Source organism: Pelophylax lessonae (genome assembly GCF_965119305.1).
Source record: "Pelophylax lessonae genome assembly, chromosome: 11".
NCBI classification, from domain to species: domain Eukaryota; kingdom Metazoa; phylum Chordata; class Amphibia; order Anura; family Ranidae; genus Pelophylax; species Pelophylax lessonae.
This window is the reverse complement of record NC_138778.1, coordinates 92,064,740-92,089,905: the sequence shown is the minus strand read 5'-3', so window position 1 is coordinate 92,089,905 and position 25,166 is coordinate 92,064,740. Positions and strand designations below refer to the sequence as shown.

Genomic DNA, 25,166 nt, shown 5'->3' with positions numbered 1-25,166 from the left:
AGTGCCCACATGCACCATGACCACTGGGTCATCCCCAGCCCCCCACATCAATCTGTCTGCCAGATCTGCGATGTGCCGAACGCGGGCGCCCGGTAAACAACAAACTGTTCGGTTCACGAGATCTTTTTTACAGATTGCCCTCTCTGTCCTCTTGATAATTGAGTCCCCAACTACCACAACCTTTCTAACCTTTCCTGAGTTACGGCCCCCCTTCTTCCTGGAGCCGTCCCTCCCCTGGCAGCTGGGGGAGGGTGCATGCTCCAGCTCTGCCACCCCTGATTTGATATCCCCCTCAACCTGCAACTCGGCATATTTGTTAGGGTCTATCAACTCAGGATTGGCCTCCCTGGCACTCCTCCCTCTACCCTTCCAAACAGTCACCCAGCTGCGTACCTCTGCTGCTTGCGTCTCCTCCATTCCTCCCTCCTCTATGCTGGCCCCTGCCAGCGCCTGATAGGTAATGTCCAAGCTCCTTTCCAGGTTGTTGATGCCACGCAGTGTTGCCACTGTGTTCTGTAGGTCCAGGATCTGGTCTACCAGAGCAACAAGTCGCTCACATCTTGCACAGCAGTATTCGCCCTCGATTGGTTCATCAAGGAACGCATACATGCAGCAAGAAGTGCACTGAGTGGCATCCGCAATCCTGTCGGACATTATTACCCACTACTCTATGGGGATATATTAACGACCTGCTCTTCCTTACCTACACTACCTCTGTCTCCCCTGGTACTAAACCTGGGGTCCTCACCAGTCGCTAAGATACTCACCAGTCACCAAGATCCAACAGACGGTAAGATACTCACCAGTCGCAAAGATCCAACAGACGCAAAGATACTCACCAGTCGCAAGGATACTCACCAGTCGCAAAGATACTCACCAGTCGCAAAGATACTCACCAGTCGCAAAGATACTCACCAGTCGCAAAGATACTCACCAGTCGCAAAGATACTCACCAGTCAGGTAACCCCAAAAAGTCGATTCCGCCACCAGGATGCGCATAAGCTCCTTGAGCCATTCGGTGACCGCACGAGACACCATCACAGAAACAAAAAAACGGTTTGAGTAGGGAACCCGCTAACCAAAAATATAAGGCGTGAAAGCGTTTCCTTGCGCCTGTCCACCGGGTCCTCAAAAACCGGAGAGTCCCCCATGGGCATTAGTGTGGACTAGTGCAACTAAGAAACCCTTCTGGCCCACCTTAGGCGGCACTGTCCAGCGGTAGTCAACTATATCCGCAAAGGGATAACAGTACTGGAAGCGCTTGGGTACTGTCCGCATATGTTTTATGCGACGCCATTGTTCGTTCACGGTTACGTGAAACACCTCGGGACAGGGGAAAACCTGACCCGACATCTGAGCCTTGCGGGACCCAAAAGAAACCCGCATACCAGATTGAGTGGGTTCTTCTACAATATTTAAAGTCTCTCCGACAGAGGTAATGCATGCATCCATCATAGCGCGTTTCCGCGCCGTGTTGGAGGGAGACTCCACCTCTACCCCATCTGAATGCGAGGCGAGGACATAAGGAGGCCATGGAAGAAGATTCAGGCGTCCCTGAAGCCCCAACCAGGTCTCAAGGGAATTTGCTGTCCTGTGAGTCCATGCGCACACAAAAAATTGTTTTTGGACACTGGCCCTTTAAATCGGTGGTTCCTGCAGTTCCCACTGCAAATCTACACTGCTGATAGAGACCCTCTTTAAACTGAACTAGAGCAGATAAAGTAAAGTTTTGCAGGGAAAATGCCAGAGAAAACAGCAAAAATCAGCCCCCAGTGTCACAGTATACTGTACCAGACCTCCACGCGCTGCAGTGCAGTAAAGAGAGGGAAGCGATGTAATGCACTGAGGCTGCCCCAGCCCTATCTGCCTATCAGTACAGGAGAGAGTAAAAGATGGCCGCTGCCCTCACAAGGCAGCTGCCCAAATCCAAGATGGCACCCCAACGGCGCCAAAGGGCAGAAAAAAATGGCCGATGCCCACACAGTGAGGCTAGAAGCCTGCCCTTACCCAAAATGGCGGCCGAAAGTTCAGGCGCCAACTTCTGACCGTACAAAGTCACTGACCACCACGGGGATAGCTTCCAGGGACCCCCAAGACATGAGGCAAGCCCCCACACTCCCCCCAACACAGTTTTCCAAGCAGTGCGTATAGGGCCCCCAGCGGGGCCAGTTCAGAAAACAGCCAGGCATGGGGATATTACAGAGGCCTTAATTTCTGCCATCCCCTAGGAGTGGGCCCACATGACACCCTCCGCAGACTGTCCCAGGACAAGGGGGTAGCATCACTCACCATACCACGATTTGCGGGCTGCTCTACAAGACAGGAAACACCTCCCACCATAAGTGGGGGTGCCGTCAGCCAGGAAGGGATGCTAGCAACACAGGGCATACCAAAGTTGAGACATCCCAGCGAAGAATCTTCGCAGGCTCCTCCCCATCCAGAGTGGCACAGTCGTGGCGAGGCCTGGGCGCACCGTAAACTTGCAACGCTCGGTGGCAGGCTGGGACACCATAAGGATCTATATTACCCAGTGCGAGTCCCAGCTCTGCTGTCGCTTGTAGTCCTCCAGGGATCCCCCTGACTGGCAATAGTGAGTGAAAGAGGGAAATTAAAACACTTTTGCAAAGAAAAAATTAAAAAAAACTGAGACATGGGTCTCAGCTGGGTAACCTAGATCTACTCCTGGAGCTAGGCAGCAAAAAACTGAGAGCATGGGATGAGGTGAGCAGGGTAATGTATGGGGGACAGCCCTTAGGGGTGTGTCAAGTGTAAAAGTCTTGTTGTCTTAACTTTTTCACTGCCTAGCTACTCCTGCGGAGGTTGCCATTGCCCAATAGTGAAGGCTGATTGGACTTGGCTGCGACAGTCAGAGGACGTAAGAGAAATATTATATATATATATATATATATATATATATATATATATATATATATATATATATATACACACACACACACACACACACACACACACACACACACACACACACACACACACACACACACTCACTCACACACACTCTCCCCTCTTCTACTTTACAAGTCTGTGTGCAGACCAATGCTTTCTTGTGCCTTTTGTGTGTGTGGTGTAATTTATTATTCAGACATTACAACCTTGACATATTGGGAGGGGGGTAGAATTTTGAAAGTCTGGTGAGTAGCTGGCTCTATTGCCGCAGACTGACCACCTACAAATGCAATTTTTTTCGGTGTCCAGTCGCATGAAGGTACTAGCCTGTAATCAACTGTCTATGAATATTCAGTCCTGTACTATACCATCAAAATATAAAAATAACTTATTTTCCCATAAACAGAACACCTGAAACATATACGCTAAAAACAGTATATATTTCCTATAAGTCTAATTTTTCAATTACTTTTGGTTCTAAAAAAATAAAAAATAAAAATCAACAGAATTTATTTATTTTTATCAAGATATTTTTCCAAAAAAGATTGATAAAGTAGGAATCAGTATTTGTTAGAAAAGAAACACACATCCAATATGCATCTTATTTAAATCAAAAAACAAACATGACATTGATCAGTGATGTTTTCAATAATGGCAGATTTCACATCAGGGAATGATTTGCATAAATCCTTTACCACCTGCGAGTGGCTAATGTAACACAGGCTCTAATAACCTCCTTATGACCTACAATATTAGATTTAGAGTATGGTGGAAGCTGTAGTACAACAATACAACACAAGAAGGTTGGTATCAAACATGAGTGAATCAATCAGCAGATTTGTTTTCATTAGAGTTCATCGGTTTAATTCACAAAGCATCAACACAATAAGTATCTTTATTTTAGCCATATGACTGCAATTTTCAAATTTCATTGTACTTAACTAAAAATAACTTTTTAAAAAGAAATAAGTATAATTATCATGGTGTGTTGGCTTTGAGAATTGAGTCTAGTGAATTCAGAATAAAGTGAACCATGTACAACTATACTGCCTGTAGAACCTGCCACTAAAGTGGACCCCAAAAGCCAAGACAGCAAGCATGATTGCTTCATGCTAGATCAGGAGGTCCATAATTGAGATTCTATGCTGCTATCACCTAGGATCATCTGTACAAGCGATGTTCCAAATTATAAACATTAAAAGAAACGCATTTTTTCTGACAGAATTCATATTGTGAGACAAGACAGGGAAACAAAAGATTTTGGAAATAACATTCACTAAATTATGATGTTTCACTATGCCTATATGGGCTTTTGATGTACTATTTGTGCCGAATAGGATCTGGTCAAATTTGGCTAGTAGCCATTGTTTTCTGCATGCAGTAATTGACATGGGAATGTTCACATTGTTACAGCACTCCGCATACCTATAAATTCTACAAAGCAGCAAGCAAAATTTAACATTTCTTTTTGGCACAGAAGACTTTACAGATACATGAAAGAGTAACACGCATGAAATAATTGGATTTTTGTCTTACCATAAAATACTTCTGTCTGATGTTCATTGAAGGACACAGCTCCAGAGTCTTCTTGACCATTGGGTTATGCTGCCCCCTACAGGAGTGGGACACTAGGCAGGAAAAGGCTTTACCACGCCTATGGGGCAGTCCCATATAGGCACTCAGTTTAGTTGCAAGCAGTGTCAGAAGAAAAAATAACCCAACTTAATAGAGGGGTGGGTGCTGTGTCCTTCAGTGAACATCAGAGAAAAGTATTTTATGGTAAGAAAAAAATCCACTTTTCTCTTTCCTTCATTGGTGGACAGCTCCAGAATCTTCTTGACCATTGGGACCTCCCAAAGCAGTGTCAAACATGAGGGGTGGGGAAAACACTCCGCAGAAAATTTTTCCCAAAAAAGATAAACCTAGCCAACCAGTAACGTGGAGCTCAACCTGGAACAACTGGAGTTCACCTGAAAAAAATATACCCTCAAAGAGGACTAAGCCTCTCAAACAGCGGCCTGCAAAACCTTGCGGCCAAAAGCAGCATCTGCAGACCAGCACATCTGTTGTATAAAATTTTGTAAAAGAGTGCACAGACGACCAAGTGGCCGCCTTTGCCGACCCGCACCACTGACGCCTGATGGTGGAAGGCCCAAAAGGCACTAAGCGCCCATGTAGAGAGCACCTTAACAGGGAACGGAGGAACCTGACCCTTGATGGAATAGGCCTGCACCACCGCCCATCTGGAAATGGTCAAGGTAGATGTGACCAACCCTTTGCGAGGTCCATCCGTAAGGACTAATAGTAAGTCTGATTTCTTAAACGACTCGGTTGCTGCGAAAACACCCTGATCGCCCGACCCACATCCAGAGAGTGCAAGGCAATCTCCTCAAGATGTCCAGGCTTAGAACACAAGGAAGGCAACACAATGTCATTATTCAGATGGAAACCAGAAACAACCTTAGGAAGGAACGACTGACAAGGGTGAAGCACTAACTTATCTCTGTGAACCACCAGGTGAGGTGGACAAGACAACGTCGCCAGCTCCGAAACCCTGCCTGCAGAAATAATAGCCACCAAGAAGGCTACTTTCTGGGCCAACGTAAGCAGAGGAACCTCGCAAATATTTCCGAAAGGCGAGTACCAGAGAACCGACAGCACCAAATTGAGATCCCACTGAGGCAACGGAGACTGTACTAGGGAGCCCAGTGGCAAACCCCCTGAATAAAGGTGAGAACCAAAAAATGTGTAGCCAAAGGATGGCAAAAGATGACCGCCAAGGCCAAAAAACCTGGCCCTTGAAGGTACCCAAGGCCAGGCGCTACTCAACACCTCATTGGAGGAATGCCAAAATCCGAGCCAATGAAATGGAACGGGCATGAACCCCAAGAGACTCGCACCACACAATGTACGCCTTCCAGCACGATGGTAAAACCTTCCTAGGAGGTAGATTTTTTTTTTTAAGCGCAGTGCTAAATTACAGTGCAACAAGGTATTAAATAATGAATAAATATATAAAATTACCATAAATTAATGGCTAATAAAGTGCAAAGTGCAGTTCATATACAAAAAAACATGTGGTGCCCCCACTCCGGGGTTACTAAAATAATCCAATAGGTGAAACTACAATAAATATAAAAATAGTGCCAGTCCAATGTAGTAATATTCAAATAAATAAATAATATCATCAGAAGTCCAAAGAAGTCCCAAAAAGTGCTTGAGTGCCAATTTTTATATTTTTATATTTATTGTAGTTTCACTTATTGTATTATTTTAGTAACCCCGGAGTGGGGGCACCACATGTTTTTCTGTATATGAACTGCACTTTGCACTTTATTAGCCATTCATTTATGGTAATTTTATATATTTATTCATTATTTAATACCTTGTTGCGCTGTAATTTAGCACTGCACTTTCGAGGAAATTTGGTTATTACCATATTTTTTGAACAGCTGCATTTAGGTATAGCACATTATATATCCATAGTGCAGTACACCTTTATTTTTCAGATTTTTTTTTTTAGTCTTTTACAACGTGGGAATCACAAATTCAGGCAACCCCCTGCCCTGCAACATCTGGCCTTCAACAGCCAAGCCATTAAAGCCAGCGACTGTAAAGCAGCATGGAAGATTGGCCCCTTGACCAATAAATCTTCTCAGAGAAAGTCTCCAAGCGGCATCGGCGACCAGCTGTACCAGATTGGCATACTAAGACCGGCGAGGCCAGTCTGGAGTCACCAGGATGACCAGGTCCCTTCTGCCTCGATCCTTCACAGAAGACTCGGCAGAAGTTTTAGCGAGGAAAAAGCTTCAGTGCGTCTGACGTCGGCCAGAGGATCCTGAGACCTTGCCACAATTCTCTGTACCTTCCAGTTGAGATAAAAGGCCAACAGGTCCACCTCGGGAGTTCCCCACCGGAGACACAGCTGAACCTTAGAAAGCTGGCTACCTCCCGAGACACCAGGACACTTCTTGTGCCCTGTTGGTGATACGCCATACGCCGTGGCATTGTCCCATAGATCCTTACCTGGCACTCCTGAAAGACCAACAAGCCAGACAAATTACCCTGGAAAAAAACACCCTGGCTGTAGGTGATTAAGAGTCAGACCCAGATAGTCCAACTTGTTGGATGGAACAAGAGCAGATTTTTGGAAGTACAATTTCCAATCGAACTCCTACAGTGTCCACTCAGTTATGTCCAGGTTGTCCTTTAGAGCAGTTAGAGAGTCTGCTCGCAGAAAAAGATAGTCCAGGTACCCAGTACCGCAATCCCCCGCTGCCGCTACAATGCCAACACCAGGGCCAACACGTTTGTAAATATCTGAGGAGCTGTGGCGACCAAAGGGTAACTGTGCCTATGGCAGGAATTGGGAGTATATCCCCTTGGACTGCTCCATAGGTGTGGTAAAGCTTTTTTCTGCCTAGTGCCCTACTCCTGTAGCGGGCAGCATAACTTAATGGTCAATAAGAATCTGGAGCTGTGTCTGTCAATGAACGAAAGAGAAAAGATTGTTGTTTACAAAAGTGATTATTTCACTCGAATGCCCTATTTATCATTTTTGCTAAACTGGTACAAAAAAGTGTAGTGGAACTACACACGTTCATGGGATGTGGCACTAGATCACTGGTGTTGTCCATAGACAGCCATGGCTGCTAAAGGTGGTACAAAGACTATATTCGTCAAGTCACACTGCAAATTCACCTCTGAAGTAAATATTTATCCGTTGCATGAGTCACTTCCATCTGAGTAGTAGGCACTGACTGGTTTTCACATTAAAAAAAAAGCAAAATAAAGTGTGATCAATAACTTCTGTGCTTCTAGCAAAATACAATGTTATCATGTGTTTATGTTAACGCCTGGGTAACTGTATTTTTTGGAAAAAGAGGCGTTAAAAAAAAAAAAAACAAAAAAAAAAAAATCTTGTGAATAAATGGGTACCGTCTCCCCAATGTTCAGTGCATTCACTCTAGTTACTTGCCTAAAGTGTCCACCTTCTCAAACATTACAGCTGAAAGAGGGTTAGAAATGTATTGTGAGCATAGTCACTTGTAAACCGGACCATTGCAAACCATTAAAAAGTCTTCTGAAAGGTTAACCCACCATGTCCAGCATGGGGTAAACATTCTCAAATCAAGCAGGAAGCCCTGTCAGTCAGTTAAAAGGAAACACAAAATTTGAATTGATTACTGGCTCAGTTCACTTGCATATGCAGGTCTTTTCCAAGAACGCAGCGACCAACATTGCAGGAACGGGTGTGCCAACCATCAGCACCCCAACTTCACCAATTCAATATGGTACATCAAGAATTCCCCAAAGATGCCTTAATGGACATTAGAAACCAAACTCTTTCTTCTAGTGGTGACATGCACTGGAAAGGCGAGCATTAGATTTCAGAAGACACAGGGGATACTTTAGTATGCTGGATGGGACAGTTCTTCATCCGGTTAAATATAACAAAAGATTAGCTGCTGTCAGTGCTTCATCGAGCAAATGGGAGGCAGCGCAGATTCGGTCTCCTTTTTGGAAGAGATCCTATAATGGCCCGCTGTAAACTTCATTGACTCTCTTGCGTAAATGGCTGCAGAACTCAAACATGGTAGCAGCCAGGCTTTGGTTAATGAGGTAGCGAGGTAGCCGACCCTGCATTAAAAAGAAATATTAAAAGTAATAAGAAGCACACACTGTTTAATTTACAGTATCCCTTTTCTTTCTGTATGTGGATGATGCACTGTACTTTTTTTTTAAAAAAAAAACATCTACCGTGTTTCCCCGAAAATAAGACCGGGTCTTATATTAATTTTGGCTACAAAAAACACACTAGGGCTTATTTTCAGGGGATGTCCTATTTATTTACGGCATGTACAATAATTTACATTTATTCAAAAACAGTCATGTCACCATGACGATCTTAAAGTGGTTGCAACCCTAACAAAAAAAACAAAATCCTGATTCTTTAAGGCATGACAGACAGCACAGTGCTTGTATTGTGTCATTTACCCCTCTCTTTGCTCTAAAAAACCTGGAATAAAACAATAAAATGTTTTTTAAAAAGTTCCTGCGTCCCCTGTCTTCTCAGGAGTCAGCATTAGGACATTCAGTAATTTCAAAAATAAACCTTAAAGGCATTATAAAATTATATAATCTGTTTTGTAAAAAGATTATAGAGTGTGCAGTGTGTCTCTTTTTGTAACTTTATAGTAGAAAATACCTTATTTACAGTGCCATTGGGTGCTCACATCCACCGGAGCTCTTCTTCCCCGCTTTCAGCACTGCAGAGTGAGGGGCCACTGACGTAAACCGCGAGGAGAGGAGAACTACCTCAGGTCATATGAGCGCCCAGCGCGCTATAAATGATCTATTTTCCACAATAAAGTTACAAAAGGAGACACATTGCACATTATATAATCTTTTTACAAAATGGATTAAATGTTTTTAGAACGGACTTTAACTAGGGCTTATTTTTGGGGTAGGGCTTATATTGCATCCATCCCCAAAATTAACGCTAGGTCTTATTTTCAGGGTAGGGCTTATTTTCAGGGAAACAGGGTAAGTATCTTGTTTCCTAATCAATATACAGCTGTCATGTGACCCAGCTCTATCCTGCCTGTCTGCAGGGAAACAGTGGCAGAAGGAGCTTCTAATCCTCTATTGCTGGTCACACACACACACAAACACACACACACATATATATATATATATATATATATATATATATATATATATATATATATATATATATAAAAACAGCCTTTGGAATACGGAGTGAAAATAATTTATATCAATAAACAATTTTAAAGTGTCATACAAATACATACTTGAAATCAAATCTTTTTTTTTTTTTTGCCAATAACCTAGTGTGAGTGGATTTCTGCCAATCACAGGCTGTGTCATACCCCTCCAGCCTGTGCCTATTGTGTGTATGTGCTTAGAATAAGAGGGAGGTCAAGCCTCCATCACACAGGTTGTAATATCCCACCCTATTGTGTTTAGCTGGTTAGGGGACATGGAGGAGGAAGGAGGGAGTGGGCTGTCATTTACCACGCCCACAAGTTAGACTCTTTAGTTACATGGGCTGCTCAGATGTGATCAAGTAGGAAATGCTCAGCATAGAAATACACTAAGAACTTAGCATGTGTACTAGCTGACAATGGCTGCTCTGCAGAATCCCCTGCTGCAGTGGGGACATGGACAGAAGGGAGGAATAGAGAACAGCAGGATCAATCAGGTTTTTTGCAGAATGCAGAAAACAAATCCCATAGTGAATGAGTATGAACAACATGTAATACAGTGTAAATTAACAGTTTTTAACCACTTCTGGACTGGAAGAATTTGCCCCTAAATGACCAGGCCATTTTTTGCGATTTGGCGCTGCGTTACTTTAACGAACTATTTTATGTCCTCTTTTCCACAAATACAGCTTTCTTTTCGTGGAATTTGTTCACCTGTGCGATTTTTATTTTTTGCGCTATAAACAAAAAAAGAGCAACATTTCTGAAAAAAAAAAATATATTTTTCACTTTCTGCTATAGAACATTTCCAAAAAGAAAAAAAAAGAAAAATTCAAAAAATCTAAAATTTTCATCCTTTTAGGCCAATTCGTATTCTGCTACATATTTTTGGTCTATTTTTTGGTCAGCTTGTCTGCCAGCTCAGCAAAGGCAGGGGGAGCGGTTCTCCCTCCAGGTCGCGGCGTAAGCTTATCCCACTCGGTCAGAGTTTGCAACACCAAAGCAATGACCACTGGATCTAGACTATCATGTCCGTCACCCAATCCGGCAGTTGGAACTAGGTCCTTACTCCTGACTAGGCAGAAAAAAAACTGAGTAACTATACCAGAGAGAGGGAGTATACTTGCTGGGACTGCTCAGAGGTGTAGCCAGATTACTTTTCTGCCTAGTGTCCTACTAGTATAGGGGGCAGAATAACCCAATGGTTATGACGATCAGGAGCCATGTCCATCAATGAACAAAAGAGAAAACTGAATTTTTGTAAAATCTTACCGTAAAATTCTTTTCTCGGAGTCCTCTGACAGTCGCCGCCCCTCATATAGTCTTCACCAATGGGTATTGACCTCTTATCCACAGGATTAAGCTAGGCAGAAGACTTTGTTAAAAACACAAAAGTTTACATAGACACACCTACAGGGGGCTGTCCCTCTGGTCCAATACCCCCGGCTAGCCTCATTCCCAATTCAGTTTGGTAGCAAGCAGTAGATAGTCCACGAACCCCAAAAGAGGGGCGGCGACTGTCAGAGGACTCAGAGAAAGGAATTTTACGGTAAGATTTTACAAAAATTCAGTTTTCTCCTACGTCCTCTGACAGTCTCCGCCCCTCATATAGTCTTCACCAATGGGATGTCCCAAAGCAGTGTAGACATGAGGGGTGGGAAATGCAACCGTCTCAAGGTAACAAAGCAACCAAGGCAGATAAAAGAACCTTATCTGAACCAGAAATGTAACCCACTGGGTAACAGGAAAACTCAACAGGAGCGAACAAACCCAGGAAGGTAAAATAACCAAGGGGGAAAAAAACCCCCACAGGAGGGGACAGGCTAAAAACGCCATGTCTCCCCCAAAGTACTGCCGCACACAGAACTTAGCAGCCAAATGAGGCATCTGCCAATGCCGAAACATCAAGTTAGTAAACTCTGTAAAGGCATGCAGGGACGACCAGGTCGCCGCATTGCACATCCGGGACACCGACGCCTGATGGCGAAAGGCCCAAAACGCACCCTCCGCTCAGAAGAGTGCACCGTGACAGGGAAGGGCGGAACCCGATCCCTAGGCGAATAGCCTGTACAATCGTCCGTCTGAACCAGACAGGAACGGTTGCCGCAGACGCAGCCATACCCTTCCGAGACCCTCAGGAAGGACAAAAAAAGAGAATACGACCTTTCTAAAGGATTCAGTAGACGACAGGTAACTCAGATCGCCCTGACAACATCCAAGGGATGCAAGCAAAACTCCATAGGATGCGTAGGATTCGCACACAGCGAAAGCAAAACAATGTCCTCATGGAGATGGACATCAGACACCACCTTCGGAAAGAAGGATTGATGAGGTGGCAAGACCACCTTAACCCTATGAACCACCAGGTGGTAGGGGGAGCGGCAAGATAGGACCGCCAACTCCGACACACTGCAAGCAGATGTGATCGCTACCAGAAAGGCAACTATCCGTGACCGTGCAAGCAGAGAAATCTCCCGGATGTTCTCAAAAAGTAGGACGTTGAAAAACGACAGAACCAAATTAAAGTCCCAAGGGGTTATGGGCGCCCACCGAGGGGGCCAAATGACGCACCCTTTGAATAAAGGTGCGGATCAAGGAACTTGACGCCAAAGGGCGCTGGAAAGAATGATCAGCGCAGATAACTGACCCTCAAATGTGGGTAGTGCAAGACGTAGGTCCACACCGGATTGTAGGAAGGCTAACACACTTGCCACCAAAGAGTAGTGAGGATGGAAACCCCGCGATTCGCACTAGGCGAAGCAAGCCTTCCAGGTACGATAATAAATCTTACCGGACAAGGCCTCCTTAGCTCTAAGCAAGGTAGGAGTGTCCTCCGACGAGAGACCCCGATCTCTCAAGATCTGGCTTTTAACAGTCACGCCGTCAAGGTCAGCGACTGTAAAGCAGGATGGAAGAACAGCCCCTGAGACAACAGATCGTCTCGTAAGGGGAGCAGCCAGGGAGGCTCGACGACCATTTGCCTGACGTCCGCTTATCAAGACCGGCGCAGCCAGTCCGGGCCCCCAGGACCACCAACCTCGGTTCCGAGACCAACCTGCGAAGGAACCGTGACAACAACTGGATCGGGGGGGGGGGGGGGGGGAACACATAAATCAGGCGATACTGATTCCCAGGCACCACCAGCGCGTCCGAGGAGGCTGCCAGAGGATCGCGTGTTCCTGCCACGAGCCTTCCCACCTTGTTGTTTAGAGGAGGCGCGCCATCGCGCACACAGTATCTGAAAACACCTCCGGGTATAGGGACCATTCCCCCCGGGTCAGGGGTCTGGCGACTACGATAGTCGGCCTGCCAGTGTTCCACACCCGGAATGTGAACTGCTGAAAGCACCGAGACCCGCGTCTCGGCCCAAGGCAAAATCTCGGCCACTTCCTTGGCCGCCCAGGCACTCCTGTTGCCCCTCTGGTGATTGATGTATGCCACCGCAGTGGTGCAGTCCGCCTGCACCCGCACAGGGTGGCCCTGAAGACGATCCCTCCAACGGAGCAAACAGAGTCTGATCGTTCTCAGTTCCCAGGCATGTATCGGTAGGGAGGATTCCTCCTCCAACCAAGTGCCCTGGGCAGACAATTTGCCCAGAATGCCACCCCAGCCCGACAGGCTGGCGTCCGTGGTGAGCACCTTTCAAAACAACGGCTGGAAGGATTTCCCTTCCGTCAGAGTCGGAGACTGGAGCCACCACAGAAGGTCCGCTCTGACCCAGTGACTCAAAGATATCCTCCTGTCCAAGGACTGAGGATGCCTATCCCACCTGGCTAAGATCTCCGCTTGCAGAGATCGCGTGTGGGACTGTGCAAATGGGATCGCCTCGAAGGCTGACACCATCATCCTAGGGACCGCATGCGGGGCCTGAGTGATGAGGATTCGTTGTCCCTGAGGGACCTGACCTCGTTCAGCAGAGTCCGGAGTATGTCCTATGGCAGGAAAACTCTCGCATAGGCGGAGTCCAGGACCATTCCCAGATAAGGGAGATGAACAGAAAGGAGCAATGTCGACTTCTGAAAGTGGATGGCCCACCCGAACTCCTGGAGCGTCTGAACCGTGGTTGACAGATCGCGCAACAGAGTTGAACTGGAACTCGACTTTAACAGGAGATCGTCCAGATATTCAAGGATAGCGATCCCCCGCGCCCACAACAGGGCCAGAACAGGAGCCAAAGCTTTGGTAAACACCCTTGGAGCCGAAGCGAGACCGAAAGGTAACGCCACGAACTGATAGCGCTCCTCCGCGATTGCGAATAGGAGGTACCTCGAATACAAGGATGTGTAGAAACGCAGCCTTGAGGTCGATTAAAGCCAGGAATCTCCCGGGCTCAGATAGGCCACCACCAACCAGAGGGATTCCATACGGAATTCTTGAACCCGCACAAAGCGGTTTAGAAACTCTAGGTCCAGAAGCGGACACACCTTGCCCTCCTTTCAGGGCACCGCAAACAGATTAGAGTAAAAACCCCCGAAAACCTGTCCCGATGTGACACGGGGACGATCACCCCCTGGGCGAGGAGAACCTGAGCCGCCCGTTGGAGATCTTGGAAATGATCTAGAGGCATCATCCCGGTACCGTGGTTTAGAGCCGACGGTTGGCTGTCGGTACCGACCGATGCGGCTCGGGAGCCGCTCGATCGGTACCCGGGGGGGCGGGAGGGGACGTCCCCCCCCCCTCCTGCAGCCTTCCGTGGCTTTTACCGGGGCTCCCGTCCCACCGGGAGCCCTGAGCACCCAGCCGGCACGTCCGCCGGCTGGATGGAGTCCCGATCAATGCCGGAAACGGCTTTGATCGGGTCTCCGATGACGTAACCCAGAGGCGGCGTCCATGACGTCACTTCCGGGTTACTGTGCTGCAAAAGGCGGCAAATTTGAAAAACGTCTGTATGCAAAAATGCAGTTTTCGGCGTTTTGCATACAGGGAAGTGTAGTGGAGGGGTCTAGGGTCTTTTAGACCCTCGATCCCTCCATAAAGTGTACCTGTCACTACATATTGGTGTCACAAGGGATGTTTACATTGCTTGTGACAGCAATAAAAGTGATCAGATTTTTATTTTTTTTTAAAAACTGTAATAAAGTTAAAAAAATAAAATAAATGGGAAAAAAAAAAATAAAAATTTAGCCGCCCCCGTCACCGTTAGCTTGCGCACAAAAAAAACGTATACGGAAGTCGAGCCGCAAATGAAATCGCTGTTCAAACCACACATGTGAGGTATCACCGCGATCGCCAGAGCGTGAGCAATAAATAAAAAAAAAGAGCTACACTCTAACTCTAAACTGGTAACCATTAAATCAATTTAAAGCGTCGCCTATTGAGATCTCTATTGACCGTAGTTTGTCGCCATCCCACGGGGGGCGCAATTTTAAACCGTAACATGTTGGGTATCTATTTACTCGGCGTGACATGTTCTTTCACAATATACAAAAAAAATGGGCTAACTTTACTGTTTAGTATTTTTTAAATGCAGTGAAATGTGATTTTTCAAAATTTTTCCCAAAAAATGGCGTTTTAAAGACCGCTGCGCAAATACCGCGTGGCAAAAAATATTGCAATGACCGACATTTTATTCTCCAGAGTCTTTGCTAAAAAAAAATCGGATTTTTGTAAGATCTTACTGTAAAATCCTTTTCTCTTAGCTCATTGACAGACGTAGTCCTCTTTGATTCACATCAATTGGGTTATGTTGTCTCCGCAGGAGTAGGACTAGGCAGAAAGAAAAAACGTTCTGGCTCCACCCTAGGGGCAGTCCCAGAGGGTATATCCTCCCTCTCTCTGCTACAGGAAATCAGTTCTGTTGTAAAGCAGTAACAGAGAATTTAACCAAACCCAACTCAATGATAGAGGGGCGGGTACTACGTCTGTCAATGAGCTAAGAGAAAACGGAATTTTTGTAAAATCTTACCTGTAAAATTCCTTTCTCTGAGTCCTCCGACAGTCGCCGCCTCTTCATATTCGTCACATATGGGGTATTAGACTTTGCTCCGAAGGAGTAGCTAGGCAACAGAATATGTTAACATTAAAGCTTTTAACATATCCCACCCTCAAGGGGTGGTCCCCTCAGTCAATACCCTCCTACTTCCTGCAACCATATCTCAGTTTTAGTGGGATAGCAGTAGAGTATACAACCAAACCCCAAAAGAGGGGTGGGGGCGGCGACTGTCGGAGGACTCAGAGAAAGGAATTTTACAGGTAAGATTTTACAAAAATTCCGTTTTCTCTTACGTCCTCCGACAGTCGCCGCCTCTTCATATTCGTCACATATGGGGACGTCCCAAAGCAGTGCAAACATGAGGGGTGGGAAAGGCATCCGCGCCGAAAGGCAACGCAGTCTCCGCATCAAAGAAAGGAACCTTACCAAAGGAAGGAAACCAGCTGGGCAACAGAAAAAAAAAAAACAAGTGCTCAACAGGAGCAACAACCCAGGAAAAGACAAAAAAACAGGGGATACAAAACTTATCCCAACAGCCAGAGGTCCCCAACAAGGGACCCTAGGGAATTGCCGCACTAAGAACCTTGCGGCCAAAGGAAGCATCCGCCGATGCCTGAACATCTACTTTGTAGAATCTTGTGAACGTGTGTACGGTCGACCAGGTCGCTGCCTTACACACCTGGGCTACAGAAGCCCCATGACGACAGGCCCAAGACGTACTCAAAGATCTAGTAGAGTGCGCCTTCACAGGCACAGGGGGAACCTTCCCCTGCAAAGCATAGGCCTGTTCAATGGTCTGCCTGATCCATTTGGCGATGGTAGAGGCCGAAGCCGCCATGCCCTTCCGAGGACCCTCTGGAAGAACAAACAAGGAGTCCGTCTTTCGAAAAGACTCAGTCGATTTAAGGTAAACCCTTATCGCCCGAACAACATCCAGAGAATGCAATCTCACCTCCTTTGGATGTTTAGGCTTCGCGCACAGCAAAGGTAAGACAATATCCTCATTAAGATGGAATTCCGAAACTCGTTTCGGAAGAAAAGAAGGATTAGGTCGCAAGACCACCTTATCCAAATGAACAACCAGGTACGGAGACTTGCAGGACAAAGCTGCCAGCTCCGACACTCTGCGAGCCGAAGTGATCGCCACCAAAAAGGCGACCTTTTTGGACAACATAGACAACGAGATCTCCCTGATCTGTTCAAAAGGAGCACGTTGCAACACAGACAGAACGAGATTCAAGTCCCAAGGGGGCAAAGGATCCCTCCTAGGAGGAACCAAATGCCGCACACCCTGAACAAAAGTGCCAACCAAGGAGTTGGAAGCCACGGGACGTTGAAACAGAACGGCCAGTGCAGACACCTGACCCTTTATCGTAGCCAGCGCCAAACGCTGATCAACACCCGTTTGAAGGAAAGACAGCACACGGGAAACCGAGTACGTGCGGGGTGAAAACCCCCTGGACTCACACCAGGCAAAATAGGCCTTCCAAGTTCGGTAATAAACCTTCCCCGAGGAAGACTTCCTCGCGTTGATCAAAGTATGAACGACCTCTGGAGAGAGACCCTTCTCCTTCAGGACCTCGGTCTCAACAGCCAGGCCGTCAAAGCCAGCGCCTGTAAAGCAGGATGGTATATCGGCCCTTGAGACAGTAGATCGTCTCGAAGAGGCAGACGCCACGGGGCGTCGACCGCCAGATTCACGAGGTCTGCGTACCAGGACCGGCGAGGCCAGTCCGGTGCCACAAGAATCACCGTGCTGCGTTCCGAGTGTAACCTGCGAAGGAACCTGGACAGCAACTGAATCGGTGGAAACGCGTACATCAGCCTGTACTGATGCCACGGGGCCACTAACGCGTCCGACGCGTCTGCCCGAGGGTCGCGCGTCCTTGCCACGAACCTTTTCACCTTGTTGTTGAGACGAGACGCGAACAGGTCCACATCTGGAAGACCCCACTTCGCACACAACATCTGGAAGACAGCCGGGTGGAGAGACCATTCCCCCTCATCCAGGGTCTGGCGACTCAGATAGTCCGCCTGCCAATTCTCCACTCCCGGAATGTGAACCGCCGTTATCGCCGGGACATGAGTCTCGGCCCAAGACAGAATGTCGGCCACTTCTCGAGCCGCTCGGGCACACCTGGTGCCCCCTTGGTGATTGATGTAGGCCACCGCCGTGGCAGTGTCCGTCTGCACCCGAACCGGGCAGCCCTGCAGCCGGTCCGTCCAGCAATGAAGACAGAGATTTATCGCACGCAATTCCAGAATGTTGATCGGAAGGGAAGACTCCCCCTCCGACCAAGTTCCCTGGGCGGATAGAACGCCCAGAACACCACCCCAGCCCGACAGGCTGGCATCCGTGGTGATCACCGTCCACAAGACAGGACGAAACGACTTGCCCCCGGACACCATCGGGGACTGGAGCCACCACAGAAGCTTTCTTCTGGTGCGATGACTCAACGAGATTTGAAGATCCAGCGTCCGCAGAGACGAGTGTGGAACGTCCCTGAGGGACCTGACTTCCTCCTGAAGAGTTCTGAGTTTGTCTTCCGGCAGGAAGACCATCGCCTGCACCGAGTCCAGAATCATTCCCAGGTAGGGAAGACGAACCGACGGACTCAGTGTCGACTTTGGAAAATTTATCGTCCAACCAAACTCCTGCAGAGTTTGCATCGTGACAGACAGGTCCTTCTCCAGACCCTGGCTGGTCGCAGACCGAACCAGAATGTCGTCCAGATACCCCAGGACAGAAATTCCCTGGGCCCTCAATAATGCCAGAACCGGTGCAAGCACCTTGGTGAAGACCCGCGGAGCCGAGGCGAGACCAAAAGGCAATGCCACGAACTGGTAGTGATCCTCCGCAATGGCAAATCGAAGGAACCTCTGGTGACCCTCGAAAATGAGGATGTGAAGATACGCATCCTTCAAATCGATGGAGGCCATGAATTCCCCCGGAACCAGGGCAGCCACCACCGACCGCAGGGATTCCATGCGGAACTTGCGAACCCGCACAAAGCGGTTCAGAGCCTTCAAGTCCAGAATTGGACGAACCTTGCCCTCCTTTCTGGGCACGGTGAACAGATTGGAATAAAACCCCCGAAATCTGTCCCGATGAGGCACCGGAACCACCACTCCCTGAGCCCTCAGGTCTCGCACCGCCAGGTGCAGGTCCCATAAACGCTCTGGAGACAGTTGAAGATTTGAGGGAAAAAATCTGCTCTCCGGCCGAGAGAGAAACTCGATCTTGTAACCAGATCGAACGATCTCCTGAACCCATCTGTCCCGCACACGGGCCAACCAGGGTTGAAGAAAACCGAGCAAGCGTCCCCCCACCCCAAAACTGGGTGAGGGCGCCTGTTCTGTCTCAGCATCGATTGTACCTGTGACCCTCTTGTAGATACCCAGTCTGTAAGTGTGTGCAGCAGGTTGAATGATGGCTTTAACAGATAGTTTACTCAATGAATAAAGACTCCAGAGGTGTTCTCCAATGCTTCTTTATGCTTCAAGTTAGCAAAGACATAAACATAGAGGCTTTTCCATAGGTAAATTTACAATGAAGTTACACAGCTTCCACACTCTGCAGTCTCCTCATAACAACTAAACAAAATGGCAGTTACAGCAGGAAAATGGAGATGGGAGAAACCATCTAGCCAGAAACAGCAGGGGTGCTAGGAAGATACCAATATCATAGCATAACGTAACATGTAATAACAACTGCTAGACAGTTAAAGCTGCGTGGCAGCACACTCCCCGCCTGGTATCGTGAGATACCACTACACAATTATTTTCCATAAACATACAATTAACATTGCATACAGTAGAATGCTATGTAGCCCTCTCCTCTAAGCTAACTATGCTAGAGATCTAAGTGACTCCTTCACATAACACTGAATCAGAATTTTTTGGAAGCAGGCATAATTAGGACTGTCTCAGTGACTGGTCTCAGGAAGGTTTTTGGGCTCCTGTCCTTTACAATCCTGACTTCCACACTTCGGACCTTTCCATCATCACTAGCAATGGCCTTTGTAATAACTCCAACTGGCCACTGGATCCGATTGGTTTGCTTTTCTTTTAGAAGAACCAGGTCTCCTTCCTTTAAGTTAGGCTTCTGGGTTTGCCACTTTTTACGTCCTTGAAGAAGTGTGAGGTATTCCCTCCTCCATCTGTTCCAGAAACAATCTGCAAGGTATTGAGCATATCTCCATTGACGTTTATATATGTCCTTTTCATCAAAGATGCTCTTTGGCGCTGGGATCTGTCCAATGTTCCGGCTCAATAATGCAGCTGGAGTTAAAACAGTTGGACATTCTGGGTCTGTGGATACAGCTGTCAGCGGTCTTGAGTTGATTATTGCTGCGACCTCAGCAAGGAATTTAGTAAGTACTTCATGGGTAAGACGTGAAGAACTCACATCAAGCAACATAGAATCCAGTATGCGCCTTGCTATCCCAATCATACGTTCCCATGCTCCGCCCATGTGTGAAGCGTGTGGTGGGTTGAATTTCCACTGGTTTGCAGTGGCGGAGAAGGTGGCCCTTGGAGGTGGCTCTGTCTGAGAAGCTCGCTCCCGCAGGGGTTTGTTAATGCTCTGGGATGCTCTCTCGCTATAATTGAACTGGTTGGTCAGTTTGCTCTCCTTCTTGTTCCTGGATGGTATTTCCTCTCCTTCTGTCCATTCTTCACTAGCCTGAGCGTCAGACTTCCCATCTGTATCTTTGTCTCCCGGCTCTGTGGAGTCGTTGGTCTGAGTCTCTTCAATGACTCCCAACTTCGCCATCTGTCGTCGCGCTTTATCAGAGTCTTCGTTTAACATGTTTCCATCCAGGGAGAAGTGTACGGCCAGCTGGTCCACGATGCTAATGGGTTTGTAGGCCAGTTCCTTAAAACTGTACCTCACAATGTTCTGGGGGGCATGAGGGTTGTTTGCAGTCAGGATACGAGTGAATTCCTCCTTAAGTTCAGCCTCGCTGAGTTCCAGCTGGTCCGGAGGCTTAACCAGAGTCTTGGCCTGCATCCATTCATCAGCTCCATCCCCCATAACTGTGGAGTCATCTTCATTCTCCAAATTTCTTCTTGAGCAGATGTTGGAACTCAATGCTACAACTTCAGGCTGGATTTCCGGATCAGTATCTGGATCCTCCAGGTGGAAATCGATATCTTCTTCTGAGTTTGTAGAAGACTGGTCCATTAAAAACTTGGGTTCTGAAAACCAAATGGTTTGTGTGAGGACAACTGCTGGCACTAAAATCTTCTGCATGAATGCTAGAAAGTGCTCTCGCTTCTCAGGTTTGTTACGGAGAGTTTTCTTCAGTGCAGCAAATCTGGTTAAAGCTTGTTCTCGATTGTTAGGGAGAGTAAGCCTTGGTACTCGGAAGGGTACTGGAGCTACCCAATTGTTGGAATTGTCCTTGAAGAACTCTTCATCCGTAATCTTAATGAGCTCCTTGTCTTCGACTGAAGGAGCAATCTTGTTGTCATCACAAGTAGTCTGGTACACTGAATCACCAAAGTCCTTTTGAGAAGTGAGCTTGCAGTTAATGCTTTGGAGTGCTTGATATGGAACTTCGTTCTTAAAATCAAGTCTTTCCTTCACATAATAGTGCGATGGACATTTCATCAATTGACAGGTAACATTAGTTTTGTAGGAAGCTACATCCAAGAGCTTGTGAGATTGGTCTAAGCAGACTTCTCCTATTATCACCCATCCAAGATCGAGTTTCTGGGCCTGAGGAGCATCATCTGGACCGTTACATAACTCTCTTATTTTATGAACTCTAGGAATGTCTCTCCCTAGTAGAATCAAAATCTTAACATCCTTGTTAAGTGGTGGAATGTAGTTAGCAATGTGGCTCAAATGAGGGTGATGATGTGCAACCTCTGGTGTGGGGATTTCTTCTCTGTTGTTCGGTAGCTGATCACATTCAATTAGCGTTGGAAGAGAAAACTCTGTGTCCTCATATTCTGATGCGACTATGAAGCCATGGGCTCTTCTTCCAGAAGTATTGACCTTTCCTGCACATGTCTGCAAGGTATAGGACCAGGCCTCTCCTTGAATGTTGAATAGGTCAAAGAATTCTGTACTGGCCAATGAGCGATTGCTCTGATCATCGAGTATGGCGTACATTTTTATGGATTTTTGTGGACATCCTTCAGGAAACACTCTTACAAGACATATCTTGCTACAAGACTTGCTATGAAGCCCTTCTCCACATACCTCTGTACACCTTGTGGTTACGGGGTCGGCATATTGCTCAGTTCTCTCCCCGCCATCATCTGATGTAGTCTTGGGGTTGCTGCCGGGTGAAGGTTTCCTTTTGAACAGGTCTGAATGAAGAGCGTCCACATGTTTGGCACTGTTGCAGAGAGAACATCTGATGGCGATCTTACAGTCTCTAGCTAAATGATCGGAGGATGCACAACACTTAAAACAGATATTATGCTCTTTGAGAAATTACTTGCGTTCTTCAATAGGCTTGTCCTTAAATGCACGACATTTGGAGAGAGAGTGTGGCGCATTATGAATAGGACACTGTTGATTAAGATTGCTAGCTTTAATGTCTGTAGCTAAGACGCTGGATGCTATTGAAGTCTTCCTCACGGCAATAGGATGCCTTAAATCCTTGAATTTACTGTTGGTGGCAATACCCCTTGAAGTACTTAAAGGAATGGTGGTTGTATCTGGATAGAAGAAGCTTGGGTCATTCTTGGATCTTGCAACCTTCCGCACGAACTCTGAAAAATAAGAAAAGGGAGGGAAGGAAACACAATGCTCATACTTATACTTTGATCCTACACTAGTCCACTTTCCCTGAAGATGACTAGGCAACTTTGCTACAATAGGATTTACGCCCTGAGCAGTGTCTAAATAGCTAAGACCTGGTAAACTAGGATCTAACTTAGCAATTTCAAGTTCATGAAGGAGGTCACCTAACTCTCTAAGCTTATGATTGTCCTTAACAGAGATTTTAGGAAAGTCGTTTAGTCTCTGGAATAAGGCAGATTCAATGACTTCGGGGCTCCCATAGTCTTGTTCTAGACGTTCCCAGGCAGCATCAAGGCCTGCTTTAAAGTTATAAATGTAGACAGATTTAAGTCTCTTTACTTGTTCTGAAGATTGACGCCCCAACCACTTTATTAGTAAGTCAAGTTCTGCTTGAGGTTCAATGTCCAAGTTCTTGGTTACCGCCTTAAATGTAGATCTCCAACTCCTGTAGTTCTCTGGGCGGTCATCAAATCCAGACAGTCCAGTTGTAATCAACTCTCGTCGAATCATATACTTGCTGAACTCTGCAATGTCAGTGCTTTCAGTTTTTATAGCCACAGGGTCTACTGATGGTGTGCCGTCTTGGACCATGGTTGGTATCTGATGTTGGCTGGTAGGTAGAGAGAAAGGTGTTGCAGATGGATTTAATTTAGGTAAGGGTCTGTTGACTGAAGGTCTCTGAGCATTTGAAGTCAAAGAGAGCTGTATCAAAGGGGGTATAGAGTTCATTCTGTAGTCTTCTGCTGTGCCCTTGTAATCTCTATGCACATAGGGTTGTGGTGGCACATGAGCTGCGTAGGTTGATTCACTTGATTTTGTGACGTGCGGTAGTTGTGGAGGGTCTCTGTTAGTAGGTGCGTCTAGTTGACCAGCTTGCTTTGGCGACACATTGCCTTCTGATCCACTTGCTGGATGATTATGAGAAGAATCTCCAACTGTAGGTGGGACTGTATTGTCGTGGTTCTGAGTTAGGACATACTGTAGGGTCCTTTCAACAGGGTCTTGACAAGCAGCTAAGCTGGTACAAGCTGCTCCTTCTTCTTCCAATAGGGCTTGTTCCAAGACAGATAACTCTGCTAAAGCTACTTCCTTTTCTCTATTCTTCTGAAGAATTTCTAGCTGAGCCTCTGTTTCTGCTTGTATTCTTGCCTGAATGCGTTTAGCTTCTGCTTCCTTGCATTTAGCTTCTGCTTCCTTGCATTTAGCTTCTGCCTTGATGGCTGCTTCTTTTTCAGAGCAGGCGGCTTGAACCTGGGCTACTGCAACCTTTTGGCGAGCTTTGAGAATTTGGTCGCTCAGTATTGACCTTATAGAGCAGGACCGCAATGACTTAGAAGAAGATTTATGATATGAGCGGGCAGACCTAGAAGATTTTCCTGAGTGTCTTGAAGAAGCAGAGTTACAGGATATAGTCTCATATAGCTGTGCCAATCTCCCTTCTATCTGTGCCTTTGCTTCAAGATATGTGCTATGCCTCTGCTGGTCATTAGAAGTAAAGTCCTTTAATTCCAATGCAGCTTCCTCTATGTTGGAATGTGACAATAGGGAATAGTACTTCTCTGAAAGTCTTTTATAATTCTCAAATGCCTTCTTAACCCTTGAGAGAGCAGTGTTCAATTGCTCAGAGTTGTTGCTAGTTTCATTAGTGGCTGTTATACAACTTAAAGTCTTTTCCCATAATGCAGTCAGGTTACTAGATGTTTCTTCCTTACTTGCTTCATAAACCTCCCTTGCCTTCAAGGATGGGTGAGGGGCTCTGACAGGACGAGCAGAATGAAGTAAGGAGTCTGCTTTATCTTGACTAAATGCAGGTAACTCTGTGAGATCTCTGTCAGACATAATAAGTACTGTATTTCTGGTGTCTTGTTAGAAATCTGCCAGAGCTCAGCTCTGTAAGTAGTGACTTCTGTTATTAAGCAGGCTGGCTGAGGTATTTTTTGTTACAATAGTGGCTAGTGCTGCAACTAGTTCAAACTGGATCACCTCAGAAGGCTGTAACAGTAATGAAGCAGTAATAGGTGGCTGGTTTCATATGCAGAGTAATGCTTCTGGTGACTCACAGACAAGTTTGGTACTCACAGTTCTGAAGCTGTATATTACCATGGACATTTACTTCAAGTACTTTTTGGAACTGTACTCTCTGAAGCTGTGTATTCCTGGAAATTTACTTTTTGAAGCTGTGTACTCCTGTAAATTTACTTTTTGAAGCTGTGTACTCCTGTAAATTTACTTTTTGAAGCTGTGTACTCCTGTAAATTTACTGTTCTGTCTCAGCATCGATTGTACCTGTGACCCTCTTGTAGATACCCAGTCTGTAAGTGTGTGCAGCAGGTTGAATGATGGCTTTAACAGATAGTTTACTCAATGAATAAAGACTCCAGAGGTGTTCTCCAATGCTTCTTTATGCTTCAAGTTAGCAAAGACATAAACATAGAGGCTTTTCCATAGGTAAATTTACAATGAAGTTACACAGCTTCCACACTCTGCAGTCTCCTCATAACAACTAAACAAAATGGCAGTTACAGCAGGAAAATGGAGATGGGAGAAACCATCTAGCCAGAAACAGCAGGGGTGCTAGGAAGATACCAATATCATAGCATAACGTAACATGTAATAACAACTGCTAGACAGTTAAAGCTGCGTGGCAGCACAGCGCCCCTTCAGGCCGAACTGTTATGGGCTGCAGATCCGGATTGGCCGGACTTCTGTTTCCCAGACCAGGGCTTCTTCTGAGAGCCTTGACCTTTGAACGGCTTGCCCTTGTAGTGCGGCCGAAAGGCACGAAAGGACCCCTGAGGGGGCCGAAAATTAGCATGCTTCTTCCCAGAAGCCCCCTTAG

At 46.5% G+C, this 25,166-nt stretch overlaps 2 protein-coding genes across 3 annotated transcripts in view; both read right to left on the bottom strand.

Moving 5' to 3' along the window:
• Positions 1 to 7,859: 7,859 nt before the first annotated feature.
• STARD3 (StAR related lipid transfer domain containing 3) overlaps positions 7,860 to 25,166 on the bottom strand; it is a 171,810-nt gene continuing 154,503 nt past the window's right edge. For both annotated transcript variants that reach the window (XM_082271203.1, XM_082271204.1), the window contains exon 13: positions 7,860 to 8,547. In XM_082271203.1, the coding sequence (XP_082127329.1) occupies positions 8,440 to 8,547 (108 nt within the window). In that variant the 3' untranslated portion in view covers positions 7,860 to 8,439. The remainder of the gene's footprint in view (positions 8,548 to 25,166) is intronic.
• On the bottom strand, positions 12,511 to 24,166 carry LOC309566897 (uncharacterized protein; the record flags this gene model as incomplete). The annotated part of the gene is made up of 3 exons (XM_082272240.1): positions 12,511 to 12,531; positions 22,412 to 23,446; positions 23,534 to 24,166. The coding sequence occupies 3 exons, from the start codon at positions 24,164 to 24,166 to the stop codon at positions 12,511 to 12,513; spliced, it is 1,689 nt and encodes a 562-aa protein (XP_082128366.1).